Source organism: Ruditapes philippinarum, unplaced genomic scaffold (genome assembly GCF_026571515.1).
Source record: "Ruditapes philippinarum isolate M1 unplaced genomic scaffold, ASM2657151v2 ctg2936_1_1_1_1, whole genome shotgun sequence".
Taxonomy (NCBI): domain Eukaryota; kingdom Metazoa; phylum Mollusca; class Bivalvia; order Venerida; family Veneridae; genus Ruditapes; species Ruditapes philippinarum.
Window position 1 is genome coordinate 85,804 of NW_026856673.1, and position 25,352 is coordinate 111,155.

General features: G+C 33.1%; 1 protein-coding gene across 1 annotated transcript; it reads left to right on the top strand.

The window, feature by feature from the left end:
* Positions 1 to 974: 974 nt before the first annotated feature.
* On the top strand, positions 975 to 22,908 carry LOC132747281 (serine/threonine-protein kinase RIO1-like). The gene is made up of 15 exons (XM_060736608.1): positions 975 to 1,133; positions 4,137 to 4,177; positions 4,820 to 4,953; positions 9,325 to 9,421; positions 12,395 to 12,473; positions 12,841 to 13,027; positions 14,617 to 14,759; positions 15,433 to 15,519; positions 16,040 to 16,177; positions 19,248 to 19,351; positions 20,325 to 20,497; positions 20,932 to 21,024; positions 21,457 to 21,510; positions 21,907 to 22,128; positions 22,717 to 22,908. Exons 1-15 carry the CDS (start codon positions 1,069 to 1,071, stop codon positions 22,825 to 22,827), a joined length of 1,728 nt encoding a protein of 575 aa, XP_060592591.1. The 5' UTR covers positions 975 to 1,068; the 3' UTR covers positions 22,828 to 22,908.
* The last annotated feature ends 2,444 nt before the right edge of the window (positions 22,909 to 25,352 follow it).

A 25,352-nucleotide genomic window follows, 5' to 3' on the forward strand; every position in this document is an offset into this window, starting at 1 on the left:
CCCCTGATGTGAAGGAAAAGGTTGAGAGTCGGGCCTCCGCTTGATGTCGGCTCCTGCTACTACTAGCTCACCATGTCCATCATTCATTGTCCACAATATCTTAAAACAACTGCTCTTCCTTAACCACAGGAAGGATTTTGACAAAACTTCACATGAATGGTCCTTGAAATGAGATTTAAGTCATAACCTTATAATATGTATATAAATATAGACATTTATATACATATTATAAGGTTATGGCTTAAATCTCATTTTAAGGTCACCATCAAGCAGTATATACCATCCAAACACTTTGTGGCCCCTGTGGTCTGCGATGTTCAAGGGAAAGCCAGTCCAAATTTCCTGCATGGCTAGACAACGCTCGAGAAAAGGTAATATACATGTCTTAAAAGCTTAAACTTGCGCTTCTCATATAGTTCTAATGTCACGAACATGTCACATCAAAGATTCCATGATCTAAATTCAAATTTAACCAGATCATGTTAAAAGCTGAATTTTGTTATAGCTAGTGAATAAGGTATATTTATTACCATGTTATACCATTCATGAAAAGGCACGAACAAACCGAGTCTGCATCATTTTCAATTTGGCCGTAAATTGGTCTTTCTTTAGGGATTCTCTTTTTCTCAATTTCATTTTTTTACCCAGGTCTTAGCACGACTGCCACTTTGGGTCTAATTTTAAAACCCCGATCTAAGTTCTACTTCAGCTGGATTTTTTTTTTCAATTTTGACTCTTGAACTGAAACACTTAAAGGTCAAATTAAGGTAGGCCTACTCAATTAACTTAATAGCCTACATTTTAATAAATTTGCTATAACTATTGCCAAAAGATAAATAACTACTTTTTGTAAATTTCTCATCTATTCAACAGTGTTATTAATAAACTTTTTCTTAAGATACAAAAAAACAAAATATATTTATATATTTTTTTTATCCTTTTCGGTTATAACATTCATTTTGTATTTTCTTTACCGGAAGCACATTGGTATGCAGTTGACATTAGAATTCGCGACCTGTTGTGAAATTTGACGTTGGCATTTATCTTGTAATTAAGAATTGTTTGACAATGGATGCGATTGAAGGACAATTTGATGATGTAGATGATTGTGTCCAAAATGTTGAAAATATGTTGTAAGAGTTTTTAAAGCATATTTCGTAGTAGATCTACGTAATTTGCCTATTTGTTCTTCAACTGTAAATAATGTTGTCAATCTCCTGTAAATTATTCAGAGCTGTCATTGATTCAGTGCAAAGCGTATTGGCGATAGATCGATATCTGATGACAAAGATCGACAATAAACCAGTATATCGATAATTAAACCCAAATTTCTTGTATATAATTCACTTTCCTTACCAGTTTAAATGGTCTCTTGATCCCTCCTGAGTCTAGCCTAATTAATTTGGCGTGAACGTTTAGACACATTTTACAGACTTTTTCTTACTGTGAAACCGTTGGAAAAAGACAGTGCCCGTCCAAAATTATCTTGTTGTCTCTTTGACACGTTTAATTAGTTGGACTATCCCGAGTCATGCATGTCGTGGAGAAGGCACATGGCAGGTCAAAATCAAGTTGTCGCAAGTACCAGAGAGGATTGGTTGACCTGTCGTGACTAACTCAGGAGGGAGGTGCTGACAAGCCGTTTTTGTTTGGTGCTGTCAAAAAACCTGATCAGTGCCATGGCAGTATTGTTGTACCCCCACCAACCAACCAAGAATAGGTTTAGGAATATCAGCATGAAAAAAACGTCCCCGAATAATTCTAGAGTGGACCGACATGGACACTGAGTTCTCGAACATTTGGAATTTCCGGTGCAGAGCTTAAATTAAACTAAAACACACAATTTCACAAACACATTCAAATAATTTTAATAAAATACATGTTCTGTTCATACAAATATAATATTGTATCCTGTATCAGGCTGTCCAGTGTCCCTAAAATTCCTAAAAAATCCTAATTTTTTCAGTTTGGCTAAAATTCCTATAAAAATGAAAAATTCAAAGGGAATTCCTAAAAATGCCCTATTTTTTCACTTAAATTCCTATTTTTTTATCCTTTGTGATAAACATATCCCGAAACAACCATGTTTCAATCACAACCTAAATTCTACAGTCAGTGGAGCTGATGTCATGTCTGACTAAATTGCATAAAGTCACATGTTGTATTAACTTCAACTCCTGCAGAAATGCTATACTTGATTATCAGATGTTATCAGAAAAAAAAAAAAGAACTTGTTTGTTTTAAATGGAACAATGAAAATTGTATGACTTTGACTATATCAAAATAGTCACCTGTTTAAAATTGTGATAAAAATGATTCAAGGAAGTTACATTTTTATTGGCTACAGTGTTTACCATTTACCTCAGTCTTAGGTGTATTTAAAGCAACTATTTACATGATGTACCACTAAATTTCATCAGACTTTATGTAGGGGTCTTTATTAATAAGATCTTAATTTATAATCAAGTTATTTTCAAGTGATGACTGTAGAACATATCTTTTGTAAGTGATACCAGCTGGTGATACCAGCTGGCAGATTTAGACAAATTTCCATATTTGCTAATATTATAAAGTGGGTAAGGTAAACTGGCAGTAATCATGATTGGATGCTTTAACCATTTTGCTGCCCAATTAGCTTATTAAGAAGTGACACCTTCAGCTGCCCTTTCTGTACACATTATCATGTACTGAACATATGTTATAACATTTTGTGTAAGTTTTTTTAAAATCTGGAAAAAACTGTTGAAAATCATTGAAAAAACTGACACTTTTGTGAAATGGTCTACAATTTTTAGTAGCCTGATTTATCATTAACAAATTCAATATACCCTGCTGTTTGAATTTAAGTTTAAATATTCCTGGGAATGACTTTAGTGGGTCATATCATTTTCATTATTTTTTAAGAAAGATCAAGACTTGTTGAAAATGTACCAACCTTAAAAAGAATAAATGCTGATAAGAAATGCATTTATAGCTAAAATAAATCTAAAGCATAATTTCCCCTTTCATTTATAATTGGCTAATCATAGCTTCATTAACTAATTGAATATTGGTTGTTCAGGGATACTTATAACTTTGAAAATGTTTTCATTCTTAAGTTATGTTTTAATGTAGTTTTTCAGCTCTTTTTAAAGGCAGTTGAACAGTGAATCCATTTTAGGAACACTGGTAACACCTTTGCTATAACCTAACTAGAGCATTATTTCTGAGTTACTTTTGTGTCAAATATGCAAAGTTGAGCCCATATCATGGTCTTTTGAAGCCATAATTTAGTTATAAAATTCCAAATTTTAGCCCTAAAATTTCGTTAATTTACCCAAAAATTCCTAATTTTAGCCCTAAAATTGCTTAAAAATTGCCCTAAAATTTGCCCTTATTTTTTGTCAGAAGGTGCTGGACAGCCTGCTGTATATAAATGTCCTTTGCATGATTTTTTTCTGACCATTTTTTGTCATCACTGCCATTCTCTAACAAAAGCTTAGTTTTAGACATTTTAGGCTTTGTATATGTTTCAAGTGAATTTTCATAATTTATGGACAATGAATAATTAATCAAAATTATTGAGTTTTTCAAATGTGTATAATATTTAATATTGATCAACAGAAAAAATATCAACAATACATCAATATCGTCTCAATTGATGACAACTCTAATTATTATGATATTTATTTATCACTATCCATATTTATAACAGTAGGCATAATACACAATAGTTCCAACATTAATCTTTCATAAAAATACTGAATACTGATTGCATTTGATTAAAACTTGATACATGCTTTTTGAATTACAATTCCTGGTCACTTTCTATGACCCATAACATGGCATGTTTTTTTGTTTGAATTTGAAATAAGGCCCTTTTGGAACTTAACAAAATTCTTTGTTTATTATCCAAGACTTATAACTATGTGATGTACATTATTTGTATTTTTGTGATTGAAATCTTCCTCTTTGTTAATTCTTACCTTATCTAGGCTCTTATTTTACTATCAAGCACTGAGAATAGTTGAGCATGCTGTTCTTTCGACTGCTCTTGTTCTAAATGATAGTCAGCATAAAGGCATACATGGCATGCTTTTGCAAGTTGCCATTAGATCATTTCAGTCAATTCAAGTGGAATATTTTTATGCTTTCAGGATTGAAGTTGGTATAAACAATGAAAAGAATGTTGATAAGTGTAAGTTTTTTCCCTCTCATTTTTCATTGAATTAGCCTTACCCCATGTTTTTGACTTTTTATTGATTATTTAGAGAATATTGATCCATTTCTGTCTGTAACTTTTATTAAAACTTTTAGTCTGCTTAAGCCATTGCATGCGAACATTGCAGACCAAGATCAGTCGGCATATACCGGTAGGTGTGTCAATTTTGGAAATTTTAAACATTCAAAACTATCTTAGGCATTACTGTTAATGTGCATATGGTCATATAACCTGTCACATTTAGGAAACAAGTAAAAAATCAGTTCAGTTTTTCTCATTGACCAGGTTGATTTTTTGGGGTAGCAGTTAAGAATATTTTTTTAAATTGAGAAAACGGGCTATTTTGGAGTAGGAATGGGACCTTATATCTGCCCCTGTTGATATGGTGAAAATGCACCAAACTTTAAGGCATTTTAAATTTGAGAGGGCTATGAGTTAAAACATGTTCTGGTGTGTTTTATGTTTCTGCTATACAAGAAAATGTGATACATGTACATTCAAAGACTGTAATATAGCACTATTGTTTTACCATAATTATAGATATTCTCAATCTGTTATCCCGTGCTTGCTTGGATGATTTTTATTATAATGTACACATGCATATGTCTGTTTATTTAGTGATTGATAATACTGGAACAGTTGAAGATTATGATGACTATGATGATGATGATGATGATTATTATCTTGATTGGATGGATGAAAAGGGAGATTTCACAAAAAAGTACCATTCTTCAAACATGGGTAATTCACAGGTACAGGTTAAATTATTATACTGTCCTTTATTATAAACATTTTGTAAATTTATAAGTTTGTTTTCTTTTTTTAAAGAACTATAAGAAGAATTTTAACGTTTAAATTAAAAACAAAACAGTATAAACATATGTAGGGTCTGAATCCCATCTACTTTTCGAGACTCAAAATTTGGTAATATCATTGCACATGCTTGTTCATTTTGAATTAGAATTTTAATTGTAAATGAAAAAAAAAATCATTATCAAAATGTTAAGATTTAGTGCCTACTGCTTAGCTAATAATATTGAGTATGAACAAACGGCACAACTTGCATTTTTAGCTCGACTTTTCTATGAAAAGGGGAGCTATCCTACTCGCCCCGGCGTCGGCGTCGGCGTTAGCGTTGGCGTCACACCTTGGTTAAGTTTTTCGTACCACCCCACTTTATTTCAGAAGTATTACAAGTATGGCTTTGAAACTTACCATACTTGTTCACCATCATAACCTCCATCTACAGACAAGAGTACATAACTCTGTCAAGGTTTTTGACAGAAATTATGGCCCTTTTTTGACTTAGAAAGTGTATTGAGCTTGGTTAAGTTTTTTGTACCACCTCACTTTATTTCAAAACCATTGGAGGTATTGCTTTGAAACTGACCATACTTGTTTACCATCACGACCTTCATCAACAGACAAGAGGACATAACTCTGTCAAGGTTTTTGACAGAATTATGCCCCTTTTTGACTTAGAAAATACATTGAATATGGGTAAAATCCACTTATTGCCTTAACCCTTTGAGATATTGCTTTGAAACTTTTAATTGCTATTTCACATCATTACCCCCATCTGTACGCAAGAGAAGGTAACTCTGTCAAGGATTTGTTTTAAAAAATTAAGGCCTTTTATCGACTTAGAATCTTGGTTAAGTTTTTAGTACCAGTCCACTTTTTAGCTCGACTTTTCTATGAAAAGGGGAGCTATCCTACTCGCCCCGGCGTCGGCGTCGGCGTTGGCGTCGGCGTTGGCGTCACACCTTGGTTAAGTTTTTCGTACCACCCCACTTTATTTCAGAAGTATTACAAGTATGGCTTTGAAACTTACCATACTTGTTCACCATCATAACCTCCATCTACAGACAAGAGTACATAACTCTGTCAAGGTTTTTTGACAGAATTATGGCCCTTTTTTGACTTAGAAAGTGTATTGAGCTTGGTTAAGTTTTTTTGTACCACCTCACTTTATTTCAAAACCATTGGAGGTATTGCTTTGAAACTGACCATACTTGTTTACCATCACGACCTTCATCAACAGACAAGAGGACAATAACTCTGTCAAGGTTTTTGACAGAATTATGCCCCTTTTTGACTTAGAAAAATACATTGAATATGGGTAAAATCCACTTATTGCCTTAACCCTTTGAGATATTGCTTTGAAACTTTTAATGCTATTTCACATCATTACCCCCATCTGTACGCAAGAGAAGGTAACTCTGTCAAGGATTTGTTTTAAAAAATTAAGGCCTTTTATCGACTTAGAATCTTGGTTAAGTTTTAGTACCAGTCCACTTTTTGACTGAACTGTTTGAGATATTAATTTGAAAGTTGGAATACTTGTTTACAATCATGATTCCCAAACATGTCCAGGAGAAGGTAATTCTGTCAAAGATTTTATTTGAATTATGGCCCTTAACTGTCAATGTTTTATATTATAGGCAAGCACTAAAAAACTTAAAAAATCTAAAAAAATTCATTCCTATCCACTTGTTCACTTTACCATAAATTATGTCATATAAACATTGCTGTAATATTCAAGGGTATCAAACAACTAGTTCACTTTAAAAATACAGAGATTCTTGTATTGCCTTTTACTGCAAAAACTTTTTTTATTGGCAAGCAATAAAAAAGTCGAGCGCGCTGTCTTACGGACAGCTCTTGTTTATGCCCCCGCCATGTAATGGCCGGGGCATATAGTGTTACCCTGTTCCGTCATTCCGTCCTTCCGTCATTCTGTCATTCCGTCATCATCAGATTCCGTTCATTATACCCCCGCACAACAAAGTTGTAAGGGGGGAATACTGGAATCAGCTTGTCTGTCCGTTCGGCTGTCCGTCGTTTTTTTCTTGTCCGCCCAATAACTTAAGATTCTTTTGACCCACAGTCTTCATATTTGGCATGGAGGTTAGTCATGATTAGTAGATGACCCCTATTGATTTTGAGGTTTCGGGGTCAAAGGTCAAGGTCACAGGGGCCTTGACTTCAAAATGCTTGTCCGCCCAATAACTTAAGATTCCTTTGACCCACAGTCTTCATATTTGGCATGGAGGTTAGTCATGATTAGTAGATGACCCCTATTGATTTTGAGGTCACTGGGTCTAAGGTCAAGGTCACAGGGGCCTTGACTTCAAAAAGATTGTCCGCCCAATAACTTAAGATTCCTTTGACCCACAGTCTTTATATTTGGCATGGAGGTTAGTCATGATTAGTAGATGACCCCTATTGATTTTGAGGTCACGGGGTCAAAGGTCAAGGTCACAGGGGCCTTGACTTTAAACAGCTTGTCCGCCTAATAACTTAAGATTCCTTTGACCCACAGTCTTCATATTTGGCATGGAGGTTAGTCATGATTAGTAGATGACCCCTATTGATTTTGAGGTCACTGGGTCAAAGGTCAAGGTCACAGGGGCCTTGACTAAAAAAGTTTGTCCACCCATTAACTTAAGATTCCTTTGACCCACGGTCTTCATATTTGGCATGGAGGTTGATCATGACCATAAGGTGACCCCAATTGATTTTGAGGTTACTGGGTCAAAGGTCACAGGGACCTTGACAAAAAAATAAGTTTTTCCCCTCAATTGCTTAAGAATGCCTGTCCGCAGTGTATTGATTTTGACATTTTCACATTTGAAGCATGTAGAATACATAACTTAGCAATGCACTGGCTTAGTAACCTCAGATTTGGCAGGGAAGTTGTCCTTGAGCTCTAAATGGCCACTGTTGATTCTGACAAAGTGGTATGCGGGGGTATTCACGCCATGACAGTGGCAGTTCTAGTTATCTTAGTAACGGTTGCACACATTCAACTCAAATTTGACATATGGATATGTCATGAGTAAATACAGGTCAAGTTCGAATTTGGTCATGGTTTGATGATTTTTGGCAGAGTTATGCCCCTTTTACTTTAAAATAATATGAAATTTTCAGTTTCCGTTCATTATCAATTTATCTCCCCAATGGTACAACACATTCAACTCAAACTTGACATATGGATATGTCATGAGAAAATACAGGTCAAGTTCGAATTTGGTCATGGTTCGATGATTTTTGGCAGAGTTATGCCCCTTTTACTTTGAAAATAATATGAAATTTTCAGTTTCCGTTCATTATCTCCCCAACGGTACAACACATTCAACTCAAATTTGACATATGGATATGTCGGGAGAAAATACAGGTCAAGTTCGAATTTGGTCATGGTTCAATGATTTTTGGCAGAGTTATGCCCCTTTCACTTTGAAAATAATATGAAATTTTCAGTTTCTGATCATTATCTCCCCAATGGTACAACACATTCAACTCAAACTTGACATATGGATACGTCACAGGAATGCGCAGGTCAAGTTCAAGGTTGGTCATGGTTCAATGATTTTTTGCAGAGTTATGTCCCTTTCACTTTGAAAATAATATAGATACATCTTAGGAATAAGCAGTTTAAGTTTGAATTTGGTCGTGGTTCAATGATTTTGGACAAACTTATCTTTCTTGAATGTTGGAAAAATTTTGAACTTTCAGTTTCAGCACTGAAATGTATGTAGCCATTATTTTGGCTACAAATATGAAATATGCTATTTTCAAAAGGTTTAGACTGAATAATTTCAGTGCCTTGAACATTGTATGAAAATGGTTTGTGTTAACATTGGAAAGTTTTAAGGGCTTTGAACTTAAAATGAAAAAAATAATTTGTGCAAACAAATTTGGAACTAAATATTATAACATCTGAAATTTTGGCTGCATGCAGGGGCATCCGTGGCATGATGACACATTTCTAGATATTCTTATTTTGTTGGAATGGGTAAGAGTTAAGTGGTCAGTCAGATAAAAACACTGCAAGTTTAATAACAGCATTTTAAACTAATTTATTCTAGGCTTTCACTATTTAGTTATAATTAAATTTTGAAAAATTGGTCATAACTGTTAACTGCATTCTTCATTTTTAGCTAAATTTAAAAAAAAAACAACAAAAAAAACAAAACAACATAAAGCAGAGGTATTATGATCCACTTGTCAGCCCTTTATTTTCTTAATTCTTAAAAAAAAAAAGAGAATTTCTTCTTCATTTTCACTATCATTAAATGGTTTAAGTCAGCTTTTATTACTTTCTTCTATTCTACTTTCAGACAGGAGTTTCTCATGCAAATCAACAGAACAAAAACAAGGGGCAGTTTCAGCCAAATGATAAAGTTCTAAGAAAATATATTGATAAAATAAATGTTGGTAAGAATGATTTTGTTTCTGTAATTTTGCTTTTTAAGATATACTTGTATATTTACTTTATGTGTGACATATATGCACAAATTGAACAGAAAGAAAATCCATATTGAAGAAGAAATTAATGCAAGAGCAAAATCGGCATAAAAAACAGATTTATAAAGAAAGACACTGTTGTGTTATTGATTGTTTATCAGAAGAAAAAAGTTATAATTCTTTAAAAGAAAACGAGCATGATAGCTCAATTAACAAGTTTTTACATGCAAGTAGTCATAAGTTACTTGCCATTGATTTACCCCTTACCTTGCTGGAAACTACAGTGATAGGTTTTTATCACCTGTATAGAATCAGGCCAGCTGCCACAAAGAACTTACAAGCAGTCGGACCAGGCTATGAACTGTTAACTTTGCTTTGTTGACTAACTAATTAAACATTTTCTTCTTAATTCCTAAATTGAAAATACATGTACTTAACTGATACATGTAGGTAAGGCAAGCATGTTAAAAAAATTCAGCTGGTAAAAAGTTAAGAACAAACTACAGTTTTGTATATCATTATCAATTTTCAGCTCACCTGTCACAAAGTGACAGGGTGAGCTTTTGTGATCGCTTTTCGTCCGGCGTCCGTCCGTCCGTAAACTTTTACTTTAAATGACATCTCCTCATAAACCACTGAGCCAATTTCATCCAAACTTCACAGGAATGTTCCTTTGGTGGTCACCTTTAAAATTTGTTCAAAGAATTGGCAACCGAAAGAAAAAACTTTAAATATCTTCTTTTAAAAAACCATAAGAGCTAGAGCTTAGATATTTGGCATGATACATCTTCTAGTAAGTGTCTACCAAGTTTGTTCAAATAAAAGCCCTGGGGTCAAAATTGACACTGCCCCGGGGGGTCATTGATTTTCCCTATATGCATATAGTAAAAACTTAAAAAAAATTCTTTTAAAGAACCCAAAGAGCTAAAGCTAAGATATTTAGCATGAAACATGTTCTAATGGGTGTCTACCAAGTTTGTTCAAATAAAAGCCCTGGGGTCAAAATTGGCCCCGCCCCAGGGGGTCATTGATTTTCCCTATATGCATATAGTTAAAACTTAAAAAATCTTCTTTTAAAGAACTAAAAGAGCTATGGCTAAGATATTGAGCATCAAACATGTTCTAATAGGTGTCTACCAAGTTTGTTCAAATAAAAGCCCTGGGGTCAAAATTGGCCCTGCCCCGGGGGGTCATTGATTTTCCCTATATGCATATAGTAAAAACTTAAAAAAATTTCTTTTAAAGAACCCAAAGAGCTAGAGCTAAGATATTTAGCATGAAACATGTTCTAATGGGTGTCTACCAAGTTTGTTCAAATAGAAGCCCTGGGGTCAAAATTGGCTCCGCCCCAGGGGGTCATTGATTTTCCCTATATGCATATAGTAAAAACTTAAAATCTTCTTTTAAAGAACCCAAAGAGCTAGAGCTAAGATATTTAGCATGAAACATGTTCTAATGGGTGTCTACCAAGTTTGTTCAAATAAAAAGCCTGGGGTCAAAATTGGCCCCGCCCGGGGGGTCATTGATTTTCCCTATATGCATATAGTAAAAACTTAAAAAAATTTCTTTTAAAGAACCCAAAGAGCTAGAGCTAAGATATTTAGCATGAAACATGTTCTAATGGGTGTCTACCAAGTTTGTTCAAATAAAAGCCCTGGGGTCAAAATTGGCCCCGCCCGGGGGGTCATTGATTTTCCCTATATGCATATAGTTAAAACTTAAAAAATCTTCTTTTAAAGAACTCAAAGAGCTATGGCTAAGATATTGAGCATCAAACATGTTCTAATAGGTGTCTACCAAGTTTGTTCAAATAAAAGCCCTGGGGTCAAAATTGGCACCGCCCCGGGGGTCATTGATTTTCCCTATATGCATATAGTAAAAACTTAAAAATCTTCTTTTAAAGAACTCATAGAGCTATGGCTAAGATATTTAGCATCAAACATGTTCTAATAGGTGTCTACCAAGTTTGTTCAAATAAAAGCCCTGGGGTCAAAATTGGCCCTGCCCCGGGGGTCATTGATTTTCCTTATATGTGTATAGCAAAAACTTAAAAAATCTTCTTTGAAAAAACCCAAATAGCTAGAGTTAAGATATTAAGCATGAAACATCTTTTAGAAAGTGTCTACAAAGTTTGTTCAAATAGAAGACCTGGGGTCAAAATTGGCCCTGCCCCGGGGGTCATTGATTTTCTTTATATGTGTATAGCAAAAACTTAAAAAATCTTCTTTGAAAAAACCCAAATAGCTAGAGTTAAGATATTAAGCATGAAACATCTTTTAGAAAGTGTCTACAAAGTTTGTTCAAATAGAAGACCTGGGGTCAAAATTGGCCCTGCCCCGGGGGTCATTGATTTTCTTTATATGTGTATAGCAAAAACTTAAAATCTTCTTTGACAAAACCCAAATAGCTAGAGTTTAGATATTAAGCATGAAACATCTTCTAGTAAGTGTCTACAAAGTGTGTTCAAATAAAATCCCTGGGTTCAAAACTGGCCCCGCCCCAGGGGTGTCATTGTTTTTAACAATATGTGTATAGTAAAAACTTTAAAAAAAATCTTCTTTTAAAAAGCCCAATGAGCTAGAGCTGAGATGTTTAGCATAAAACATTTTCAGCCCTGGGTTAAATTGGCCCTGCAACGTTGGGGTGGGGGTTGGGGGGCCTATATACAGGTGAGCGACCTCAGGGCCATGATGGCCCTCTTGTTAATATTTTTATAGGTTTTGACACGTTATGTGATGATACTTGCCATCTTGTCTGTTTTCCTGTCCTGTCTTGTTAGTAATTCTAAATCCAGCATATATCAACTACTCATTTATAGTGTCTTGATAACAACTAAAAGTTGGAAGTACAGGATTCAAGGAAAGACAAGTGTCAATTGCACACATTCAGCAAAGAAATGTAAATTTTTATTATTAAATGTGATTTTTTCCCCCATGATTTCAGAGAAGTACACTGGTGGACGCCTTACAAGTTCTGCATCATCAGCACTTACATCCAAGGGAAAACGTTTAGATGATACAAGGTATATGTCTAGCTGACTCCTTTATATTAATTTCTACATAGATTACATTTGAGTGATTACATTTACATAAATTACATTATTACTGTCTGCAAGGTTTGGTAAGAATTTTTGACATTGCTGAGGTAAATCAGGAACAGCGTTGACAAAGTAAAAGACTTGGACATTGTCTTTACTGCTGTATGATACAGCTTGCGTTTCGATATGAAGTAATATTATAAAATCATAAAGTTAACAAAGGTAATTTATTGAAATTTGTTAGACCACATTGCTGGATGAGTTATATAATAAATAATTTTACAAAAAGTGAACAAAATCTGGCAGCTCTTGTTTATATTCATTGTGCTAACAGTATAAGTATGTTTTAAAGGTATCGTGGGAAAGATAAATCTGATAGGGCTACTGCAGAGCAGGTTATGGACCCTCGTACCAGAATGATCTTGTTTAAGATGCTGAGTCGTGGTGTTATAACAGAGGTCAATGGGTGCATCAGTACGGGGAAGGAGGCCAATGTCTACCATGCCACATCGAAAGATGGCTCTGACAGGGCAGTTAAGGTGAATAATATAACGCAGTATACCTTGTTACAAAAGGCAATTAAATATAAAGTAGAAATAAATTGGATATTATGTATATCGCTGACACATCCTACACCCCTTTGAAGATTTTCTCCAAACTTTGGTTAATTAAAGGGAGACACAGGCAAAATTTTCATTTCTTAGTTTTGAAATTTTCATTCATTATTCTGTAAATGTCCTCAAAATGAATACACTAAACAGTCAAAGGAACAAAACTTTTCTCCATATAAAGAATAAAATGGTGTTTTCCTAACTTGACCCGCGTGGGTCAGGTTATAGCGCTAAAATTTCACAATAGTTGTCACTATGTACTCTGGAAATTTCAATCATACAATATCCACAATATTTGTTATTGTAACTTCCAGGGTTTGTTCAAATCGCATGACTTGTTTTTAAACTATTCGGTGATTCTGTTCGCGTCAAAATTTCGTTCAACATATATAGATATATTTAAACTTCAAACCCAAAATATATAGAATTTATACAGAAATTCATGTTGGGACTTTAAGAAATGTCATTTTAGGGTGATTTGAGTACAGAAAATCATTTTTAATTTTTTGCCATTATTTTACCTGAGTATGCCTTTAAATGTTCACATCAACAAGGTGGAGTGCAGAACCCATGTCGCCGCTGTGCTGCCTAAAGAACTGACTTGAACTTCAAATGGTCCTGATGTAGATCATTGTTATAATTGAAACTAGTAAACTTAAAATGATAAATCATCTTAACCCATAAGGTTATGATTTGTGGTTTCTCTAAGACCTTCCCTGTATTTAGTTTGAACTTCGAATGCCAGACAATTTTGTGTTTGCGCTATAAAACCTTTACCCATTGAAGGATTTTCCTTTTACTTGGGACAAATTTACCTCGACAAGGTCATGTTGCTGCTATGCTGGGTCAAGGTCAAAGGACTCTTGAAGGTCAAAATATCAGACAGTTGCACCGTGAATTCTATACTAAATGAAAGACGTTCTTCAAACTTTGCCTCAAATGTTCACTTTCAAAAATATTGATATATGGACCTACATGCAATCTTGTGTTCTTAAAATGGTGGGCTTTTTTGTGACAGGTCTTTTTCATTTGACACAATGTCAACAAATATGAGTGTAATACAAGCAAATAGGTTGAAAATTAATTTGAAATGATTTGATCTTGCAAGAATTTTCTTTTTAATTGGTTAATTTATTTGTAGGAAACATATAGAGTATAAAATTAAGATACACATATTGTATATTCAAGAATGTTACTGGTTATGAATTTCAATTGCTTGGAAAGGGAAGCGGTGGCCTAGTGGGTAAGGTGTCTGCCTCTCAACCCAGAGATCATGGGTTGGAGCCCTACTTGGGTCACGACCATGTTTCTTCATATGACACCAGTACTGGTTGGTTCCAGGAAGCGGACTGGAAAGTGATTAATATAAGTTGCAAGAACTTGTTTCGCAATCGAGCTTAAATTAATATGTTTAAACCAATTGCTTGGCAAATATTTTTCTTTTGAAGTGGACATTAACTTCACATTTCTTGTAAATATTATTTATGTGTTGATTTTTCCATATTTTTTTTAAACAGGTGTATAAAACATCCATATTGATTTTCAAAGATCGAGATAAATATGTCAGTGGTGAATTCAGATTTCGTCATGGTTACTGCAAACACAATCCACGAAAAATGGTGAAAACGTGGGCAGAAAAAGAAATGCGCAATCTGATAAGGTAGATACTGAACCAATTATTACATCTGGACTAAGTTGATCCTTTTTGTCGGGCTAGATGTATTTGAAATAAATTTACGGACAACAGAGAGAAACATTTTAAATTGCGTTAAGTTTACTATGTTTTTGAACACTTTCTTAATAATAAATAAAGACCCTCTAGTTACACACCTGTTTATCAGAAAAATAATTGAAATCAAGTTGATGAATATCGCCTCTCTGTGGCATAATCATATGTACAATCAAAATAAATTAAAGCCCCAAACTTTTTTTTACAAACATTCGATTTAACTGCTTCATGGGTGGTAATTGTCATTACGTAATGTTAATGTAAATACCACTGAATTACCACTTGTCAAATATGCCACTTTCTGATGACACAGCACATTTTAGTTACCTTATTGAAGATTATGAAAAATTTTGCATTTGTATGCCCCTTATCTAGGGAGGGGCATTTAGATTTGCCCTTGTCCATCCTTGGGTGTGTTCTCATGTTATATCCTGCAGTACAAAACGGTGGAATTTGAGGGCATCATTGTCCTATGGACACATTTCCAGTTTGCCATAGGTTATTTTATTTGAGAAAATTTAGATAGGAAAGTTTAAAAATAGTGTATGGAGAACTTTTGCTGAAGGGAAGTCACTTTAATAAAGATAATGATAATATTTTTCAGAATACATCAAGCTGGAATTTTATGCCCTGAACCTATAATACTTCGCAGTCATGTCCTGGTCATGGGTTTTATTGGGACAGATAGTTGGTAAGATACTAGTTAAATGGTTATTTTCCTATGCTGATGTAAGGCATATGTTGATATTGCCACTGTATATCATCATAAGTATATGTTGAATTTGAAACAGGTCTTGCTATTTTAAGGCTCTTAAAATACCATAAATGATAGTAAAACATGAAATATTTAAGCCCTTAATTGGTGGAAAACGAAAGTTATTAGTCTTACCACCAGTATAGATATATGCCAGCCTGCACATCAGTGCGGCTTTATATACTGTTGGTAGCTCAATTGAAGACCTCCTTGGGTCACAACCAGGTTTCTTTACATGTCAGCAGGGCTGGTTAAAGTTCCAGAAAGCAAACGCCAGAGAGGTTCAGATATTTAAGCTTTCATCATATTAAAACATGCTTAAAAGGATATGTTAAAATGAATTCTGTTTGAACTATGAATTTTCAGTTGTGACATCTTGTTCTATTGGGTTATGGATTAATTATGTATTCTTTAGCTGTACTAGATTTTCTTATGATAAAGTACCATTTATTTGCAGGCCTGCTCCTCTTCTTAAAGACAGTGACATCAGCGAGTCCAAGGCTAGAGAATTATACATGCAGTGTATACAAATACTACGCACACTGTACCATGAGTGTAAACTTATCCATGCTGATTTTAGTGAATTTAATTTATTGTAAGTATAGTTCATTAACTTCATCTGTGATAAGGTCATACCTAAGACCATCAATCTCTTATTATTTCATACCTGATTCATGATTGTCGTACTGATCTCCAATTAGTTCTTACCAAAGTTATATTATTCCCTTAAATTCATATCTAAGACCATCATATTGGTCCCTTATTAGGTTATACCTAAGACCATTATACATGTATTTATCCAAGATTAGGTTTTACCTAAGACCATAATATTTATTCCTGATAGGGTCATACGTAAGATCATAAGATTGATCCATTTAGTAATACCTAAGACCATCTTTAAAACATATATAAAGAGAATGGTCAGATTAGTGTCCTGCCAATGTAACCGATTGAAGTATCAACTAAGCATGTCTACAGTATGATGTTTTATGAAGTAGTGCTGTAAATAACATTTTATGAAGTAGTGCTGTAAATTACACTGCTCTAAGTTGACATTATTTCCCGTACAAATGATAGATAAGGGAGACACTCAAATTAAACTGTACTCCTAAAATCATATAGCGGAACTAGGGCTGTAAGGTCAAGAGAAACAATGAAGAGTAACCATATTATTAAACAAGTTGATTATACTTAAATCCTAAAGTAAAATTTTATTGAATAAGACTTAAGTAGACAATTTCAGAACTATTTCTTAATTCAGGATTTTTAAAATCCCTAAAGCCATCTTTTTCTACATAAAGCTATTAACAGAAACCGCTAAATAAAGGATTGTTAAGTTTTGTTTACAGTTTCTTATAATAAAAATAGAATTGTTTTGATCAAATGTGAGACTACGAGCAAGTAAACAAGTAAAGTTTATTGATATTTACTGAGAAGTGCTAATAGATGTTGGCAACAAGGTAAGAACTGATAATTGTTGGGAGAGTATTGCCAAAGAAAAATTGGAGAGAATTGTGAAAGCAAAACTAGAGAGTTGTCAAAACAGAACTGTGGAGAATTGCAAAAGCAATTCTTGAAAGTATTGTCAAAGCAATACTAGAGAGTATTGTCAAAGCAATACTAGAGAGTTGTCAAAGCAATACTGGGGAGTATTGCCAAAGCAATACTGGAGAGTAAATGTCAAAGCAATACTGTAGAGAATTGTCAAAGCAATACAGGAAAGGATTGTCATAGCAATACTGGAGAGTTGTCTAAGCAATACTAGAGATAATTGTCAAACTTCGGACATGAAAATATTTAATAATTATTTGAGAAGTTTTGTCAGAGAATTATCATTTGTGATATATGGAAGGGAATATCCTCCAGTTGGTCTCATGTGTTGTTTGATATTTCTAATTCTATTATGATAGTTTGTATGCAAGCATGCTTATAACTATGACAATTATTTTCTTAAATTAAGAGTATGATGGCATTTAAATTTGAACAACATCTGATTATTTTTATATGAAAATGTTTGTCATGATCTTTGTTTTATTTTATGACTTGTGAATGAGCAATTTATTTTCCAATTGAAATTGTCCTCGTTCAAACTTGTGTTATTGCTGTTACCAAATTAAACTAAAAAAGGCATTAAATCATAATTCTCAATGTAAAGCAAACATTATTATTATATCGTCTTCATTATAATAATGTGAAGCTGAGAACCAATTTTTATACACATGCCATTCTTAAGACCAAGGTCTCTCATTGTTGTTGTTTATGATGACTTTTCTCGCCTGACTGGCATCAGTGCCTATGTAAGTATTACCCTGCTTACGTCAAACGTTTTGGTTCATACTCAGATTCCCATCATCACCGGAAAGACTATTTAGATGAATTAAATTAAAAATGCATTTATACCCGAGTTTGTTAACACTCTAGAGGGCAAACCATTTTTGAAGGTACATTTATATACCTGAGATTGACTTAGTTAACAGTTCTCTTGCATATATCCACAATATTGATAGATATATATGTATAAAAACGGCTTGCACTCTTACTTACATCAGATATCATATACAAGTAGATATGAATGCACATTCTCAATTTAAATATGTATATGCACATACAAAAACGAACTGCACTTTGAAATTGATATGAATTTTATATCAATCTCATATCTACATGTATTGTAAATAAAACTAGTTAAACCCGTACTTTCCCTTATTTTCGTGTAAATGAATGTAAGAACAAAATGTTTGTACTAATAACTCAGTCAGATTCTTGTTTATGTATAAGCAAATGTTCAAAAGGTTTTGAACACTTATTTTCTGTTATTGTAGGTTTATATAATACATGTATATATACAAAAACATTGTTGATTTTTCAATTTTTGGCATATATGTGTAAGCACAATAGTGGTTTGTAAGTAGTTGTTAATTTTATCAATTTTGGATGTGCAATGATCGTTCAATGATCTACACTCTCTTTCACTGTCTGGTATACATGTATTTTAAAATACAGACATTTTTCATATGGAAATTTTCAGTAACTGCAAAAGCTGTTTAACAGTAACATTGAGTTATGTAACAAAAAAAAGTAATAAATAATGTACTAGCTTTTACCCTTACATAACTGATGTTGATATGATGTGCTAATCAAGGTTCATTACATTGATTTTAAAGAGCTAATTTTGATAATTGATAAGATACTCAAAAATAAGTTATGTTTTAATACAAAAAAAAAAATACAAAAAAATTGATGGACATCAAGAGTTTACATGTTAACAAAAGAAAAATGTATATAATAATATATTAACATATTCATATAAAACTGATAATACAAATCAAGATAAAATATGTTGTTCCAATAAAAATGTTGTCATATTATTCTTAATTCATATAAGTAAAGAATCATACTAATACGTATGTTTGCATACAAACTACATGTATTGCAATAGGATAAGAAATAGCATATTAGAATATCAAACAACACAAAAGACAAACTGGCAGATATTCCCTCTGGTACTAGTCCTAAGATATGGTTTCACATTACCAAAATCTGAAATAGAATTTTAGAATTTTAGAATATTACACTTATTCCACATTAATTCTTAATTCATTATGCCCCAGAAATGCTTTAAATTTTATTTCTCTAAAGATTTCATTGTTTGGTGTTTGTTTCAGGTATCATGAAGGAAATTTGTATGTTATAGATGTATCACAGTCAGTTGAACATGATCATCCACATGCCTTGGAATTCTTACGTAAAGATTGTACTAATGTTACAGGTAAGAAATTTTTATGCCCCCACTATCAAAGGGGTGGATAGAGGGCATATAGATTTTGCTCGTGTCCTGGGTGCTGTCCGTCCATAGACTAACAAAAAACAGTGGAATATGTTGGCACCCATGTCCTATTGACCCTTATATTGTTAGTTACTAAGTGGAAATACCCAGGATTCAGGGCCCAGTTTCAAAGTTTCAAAAATGTCATAAACACCAAAAATGGCAGTAAATACCATTGAATGCCACTGACATGATAAATAAGCATACATGGCAACAATTTACCAATCCCGATTCAGGCATAATTTCAACATGTACTGGCCCAGTATTTGGATATCAGCTTGTTAGGTGCTAATCAGAAATTGACTGAGATATTGTGAATTATTGATTTTATTAAACAGCAGAAAATGAAGTAAGCATGATCATAAAAATGGTTAACATAAAAGTATATTAGGTTTTTCTTGAAAATAAATGCTTTTGTTCCACAATGATGATAAAAGAGATCCAACTCTGAAATTATATGAAGTTAAATTTATCAAAACTGAGTGGAACAAGTACAAAAATTGGTGAACAAAAGGAAAAAAAAGTAAAGTCAATTGACCTTTATCAACTACGGGTTTGAATCCAAGGGTCATCAATTCATTTCATGTGAACCATCTGAGCCAGGGTTGTCAATAAAAAAATTGTGGCATGGTTTGTTTCATATTTGACGTCATTTTTAGATTTTGGACAACAAAGAGTTTTTTTTTTAATGTTTAGAAACAGCCCACATTGTATTTGAGACCATTATTTTAGCCTCCAATCGTCTCATTAAATGACAATTCTTAGCTCATGGTCAGTTGTCGGTTTTACTCCATTTATACTTTTTGAGACATTGGTGTTTTTAAATATTTCACATCAAGCTATGTTGGGGATATGATTAGGTTTAATGATACTTATAATATATTGTTATTTATATTACTTGACTTTTCTATTTCAGAATACTTTAAGAAGAAGGGTGTGAGCACATTAACAGTAAAAGAATTATTTGATTTTGTGACCGATATTTCAATAACAGATGATAACTTAGATGACTACTTGGACAAATGTATGATGATAACGTCTAATAGAACCATAGATGATGTCACTGAACAAGACAAAATTGACGAACAGGTTATTTATTTATACATTGTTTTGTATTGTTATTTATAAATTATTATATAAATATGGGGAGCGGTGGCCTAGTGGTTAAGGTGACTGTCTCTCAACCCAGGGATCATGGGTTCAACCCCTAATCAGCTCAGGACCATATTTCTTCATATGACACCAGTTCTGAGTTGGTTCCAGGAAGCGGACTCGAAAGTAATTTATACAAGTTCCAAGAAATTGTTTCGCGATCAAGCTTTAATGAATAAGTTTAAGGCAAACCACAAGAATTCATTTGATTTTTTTTGCTCCATCTTTATTGGTAAAGAAATTTGACCCAATTCTCTTAATAATGTATGCCCACTTGGCACAATAAGGTGAGCATGCCATAAGTAATCCAGATATTGCTGGTCCTATGGCTAACACTTGACTATGTTCAACTATATTGATTGTTATTTCAGGTATTTAAGAATGCATACATCCCTAGAACACTGGATGCTGTTATAGATTTTGAGAGGGATTTTTACAAGGCAAAGAAAGGGGACACTAATGAGGTAAAAGTTTCAATATCATGTTTACCTTTACCTACCTGAATTTCATTAGTGTGCTATTTTTTATTGTTGATCTTTATTGAATTATGTTTTGTTGAAGAAAAAATAAGTTTTCTATGAGTATTCTCACTACAATATTCTTGCTCCGATGTGTTTGATTTTAGGGAAGTGTGAGCCCAGTTTGAGGGCTATGAAAAGAACTTAAATTTATTCTGGCCTTGAAAAGACTTTACAAGTCCTAATGTGCTTTGTTTTGGACCTTTAAATGTAATTTGACAAAATGTAACAAAATTGTCCGCAGTCAGAATATTATATTTTGTTAGGTAGATTTGTTAATGTGTCTATAGCATCAGTACTGTAGATGATAACATATTAACCTGTATGTAAATGTTAACAAATCGTACATATTTTTTTAGTTATATCTTACAATTTCAGTTTCTGTACAGTAAGATATCGGGATTAAAAACAGATTTGTCAGGACCCCAACATGTGAGTAAAACTATTGTACTTTAATTTATTAAACATTTCAAAATCAGTCCAGGACTTTTTTTCAGACAAAAGTTGAATAATCAAATTTGACTAACAATTAATGTGATTGCAATCTTTTGTTTATGCAATCTTCTGTTTATCTCCATGGACTTGTTTGTGTCTATAATTATTTAAGAATGGTCATTCTTTCCAAAGTTCAACTAAAAGTTGCCATCTATAAAAAACCAATAAAGTCACTAAAAATGAATAAACAACTGAATGAAATTAACAGTTTATCAGAATAAAAGCTTCTGTATCACATGACATGTTTCTTTTTGAGACACTGTCCAGTAATTGGGCCATATAACCTGTCAAAAATCTTTAAAAAACCAAATGATAATAATTTTATGCCTACAGGTGCCAACTTTACTTGAAGACTCAAAACAAGAGCAGAATAACGATATTGAACTAACATCTGGTGTGTGTGAACACACAGTAGAGGAAATAAATGACAATGAAGGGAGTGATTGTGGGAATGAAAGTGATGATTCTGATTCAACTGATGATGAGGAAGATGATGAGGAAAACTGTAAAGGCACCATAACACGACCCAGAGACGAATCTCCAAATTCAAAGAAGGTAACAGTTTGTTGTGGTGATTTCCTTTTAGCATTAAGTTAATGGAAATGAGAAATGGGTGGAAAAGAAAACCATTTATGCATTCAAGCTTTGGTCAGTGACAGCAACTTTGTCAATAGTTAGTTGTTTTTCTTTTTTTTGTGATGGATGGATGGATATATTGCAAGACTTGCTAACTTCTATAAAAGCTATATTTTTATGAGGGTTTTATTTATTAGCATGATTCACAGAATTCTTACCAACTTCACACATATTTCTTCATAACGACAGAACATGTCCGAGATAACGGTTATGTTGACCCTCAAGTGAAGAGATCCTGAAATATCTCTGAAGATGATCCTTCGCCTTAAAAAGGAGTTAACTGTAACTCTTAGCCTGTTGGAGGCAATTTATTTGACCCATGCAAACAGTGCAAACCAAGATCAGCTGACATTTCCATACCGTCTGATCAGGGTCTGCACTGTTCAGTTCATATTTTGATTTTTTTCTCTAAACAAGATGAATGGTCTTGTCCAAATAAAAAACTGGACAAGTCCATTTAAGCTATTAAAATTAGTATGGTAAATGTAAAATATTGGTATATTTCAGGAAAGGAAACGCATGGTGAAAGAGGCACAAAAAGAAAAAAGACAAAATAAGATGCCAAAGCATGTAAAGAAAAGGAAAGAGAAGCTTGCAAAGCAAGGAAAGAAAAAATGATAAAAATTGTTTGCATCTTTCCAGTGATATTATTGTATAATAACATGTAAAAAGTTGTTTAAATAAATGGATTAAACTATAGATACAATTTTTTATTTTTGAAGATGATGCTCTTGACCAAGATAAAGTTATTTTATCATCAGGTCTCCCTAGGATACCTAGTACATACACTCTTTTTAGCTGTACCTTTTGGGAGGCATTGTCGTGACCTAATCATTTACAGTGATTTATATGTTTGGTTTTTATTCGCCCAAAGATTATTCACATTTTGGAGGTGTAATTATTTTTGGGCATTTTGGATATGCCACTATGCCTTGAAAGATAATGTGCATGTATCATTCATATTACTGTGTAAATGACTAATGTTCACTGTCGGGAGTATTTAAATTTTACTTTGTTTTATATCCTTATATGGCAATTGAAATTCCAATAGTTGATTTTTAGCTCGACAGTTCGAAAAATAGAGCTACTCTTCTCACTTAGGCAATGGTGTCGGCGTCAAACTTTGGTTAAGTTTTTGTGTGCAAGTTGGTTTCTGCTAAACTACTGAAGAGAATGGGTTTAAACTTCATGCACTTATTTGAGAGCAAAAGGTCTCTGTTCAAGGCCCATAACTGTAGCTTGGAATTTGACAGTATTATGATCCTGCTATTCTTTTATGCCCTTCACATAAGTTGTATAAACTAAGGACCTGAACTTAATAAAGGCATTTAGATTTTGTTAACGGTGTTTGCTCCTTAGTAATAGGTATATTCAATTACAAAGAAGGTAGGCTGCACAGATGAACAGACTGGTAAACTACAGACTGGGTTAGATGTATACCAGTATAATTATAGACCTATCTTTGTTGTCTGTGGTATTCAAGTGGCTAAGAGAAGGACTTGAGTCAGTAGGAAGAATACAATGCTTGTAAGATATTTTTATTACAACGTAAAACAATCTTTGTAATAACTACACGTACACAAATTATGTTTATAATAATTTAAATAAAATTCTGTATGTATTCATATTTGTAAAAAAAACTCGCTATGAATTCTGACTATCTCTAGAGTTCCTAAATCAAACATTTTTTCTATATAAACAGTCGATTTTTAACATAAATTCGTTAAAAGTGAGTGTATGAACCGTATTTTTAGACAGGCACAATGAGACTTTTCTAACAGCATAAGTTGGAAACATTATGCTTAGAAAATCAGAATTAATTGTTCGAAGGAAACTAAACAAATAAAAGAAGAGTTTACCAAAAGTACTTGATCTTCGTGTTTTAAGGCCTCTGTAAACTCGCTACTAAATCACTGTCCATTATGAAGACGCGTACACTAATTGCCAATAAAACGAAAAAGGACGTTTTGGTGAAATTCTTCATACAAAAGGTTGCCGATTTTGATCACTTATTTTTAAAAGTACATCGCACACCTGGATCACATTGGTGCTTCGCAACAAATCGGTAGTGCGTGCTATTGTGCAAAAGAGTTGGGAAAATCAAGATAGGTCGTATTATTTTATGTAATTTATATAATTTATGTAAACCTTTTTTTAATATAATGAAAATATAGTTTGGCATTGCAAATATTAATGTGTGTGTATTTTTTTTCTATTCATTAGAATGTATTTGAGAGTATCAAGTGCAAAACTCTTCGACTTGCGTCAACAGCTTGGTACATTTGTTAAATTTTTAATCAAAATTATTTTTCCTATCGAACTTTATAACATAATCATTACATTTGTTATGATAACTACTACCTTGGGATAAAGAATAAATACAGGGACATTTATTCATTCTTTTCCCCTTGTGCTGCAAGGGTGCGCATGGTTCTACAGGTGTATATGCCCTATCATATTAACGTTACACTGAAAATGACTTTGATATTTAAAACACATTTTTTTCTTCAAAACTCTCTCCTGCACACTCTTTGCAGCGAAACTGGTTGAATAATTTTGCACTTTACTCTTTCAAAATATATTCTAATGAGTTTAGAAAAAATACACACGTTATGATAGTAGCAAGTAACTACCGTTTTCTTTTTTTTAAAAATATATTTTATAAAATGATCTCGGTGTTAAGAAAAGAGAACAGTAATACATATATTTTATCACTCACAATATAGAACTTTACATTTATTCACAGAATACATGTGGGAAATGTGTCAATTAATATACATACATATATAGAAACACTTTGTCATTGTGAATATACTACACAATGCATTTGTAAATCCCTAACATGTAATGGAAACCGAAGGAACAAAAAATAACATTGGTACAACATGGTATAAAAAGCACAAACATATACCAGTTTCCGTATATCCATTAAATGTAAAATATGAGTTTTAATTAAAGTATTTGATAATTTTCTTATATCATTTTCACACTATAGTAAATTTCGGCATATTTGTTTCTTCCCCAGTTGACATTCCGATAATACATGAAATTCATCATCTTATTTAGCTAAAATATAACATTTTTTCATTACGATTTATGCCATCTACAATTTCTACCTTAATATATATGCGAAGTTATTTTAA

Excerpts from the sequence above, each read along its gene's own strand:
- LOC132747281 (XM_060736608.1), top strand. The coding sequence starts at position 1,069 with ATGGATGCGATTGAAGGACAATTTGATGATGTAGATGATTGTGTCCAA. Across the intron at positions 1,134-4,136 it reads CAAAATGTTGAAAATATGTT|GATTGAAGTTGGTATAAACA; the intron begins GTAAGAGTTTTT and ends TTATGCTTTCAG. Across the intron at positions 15,520-16,039 it reads TTTATTGGGACAGATAGTTG|GCCTGCTCCTCTTCTTAAAG; the intron begins GTAAGATACTAG and ends ATTTATTTGCAG.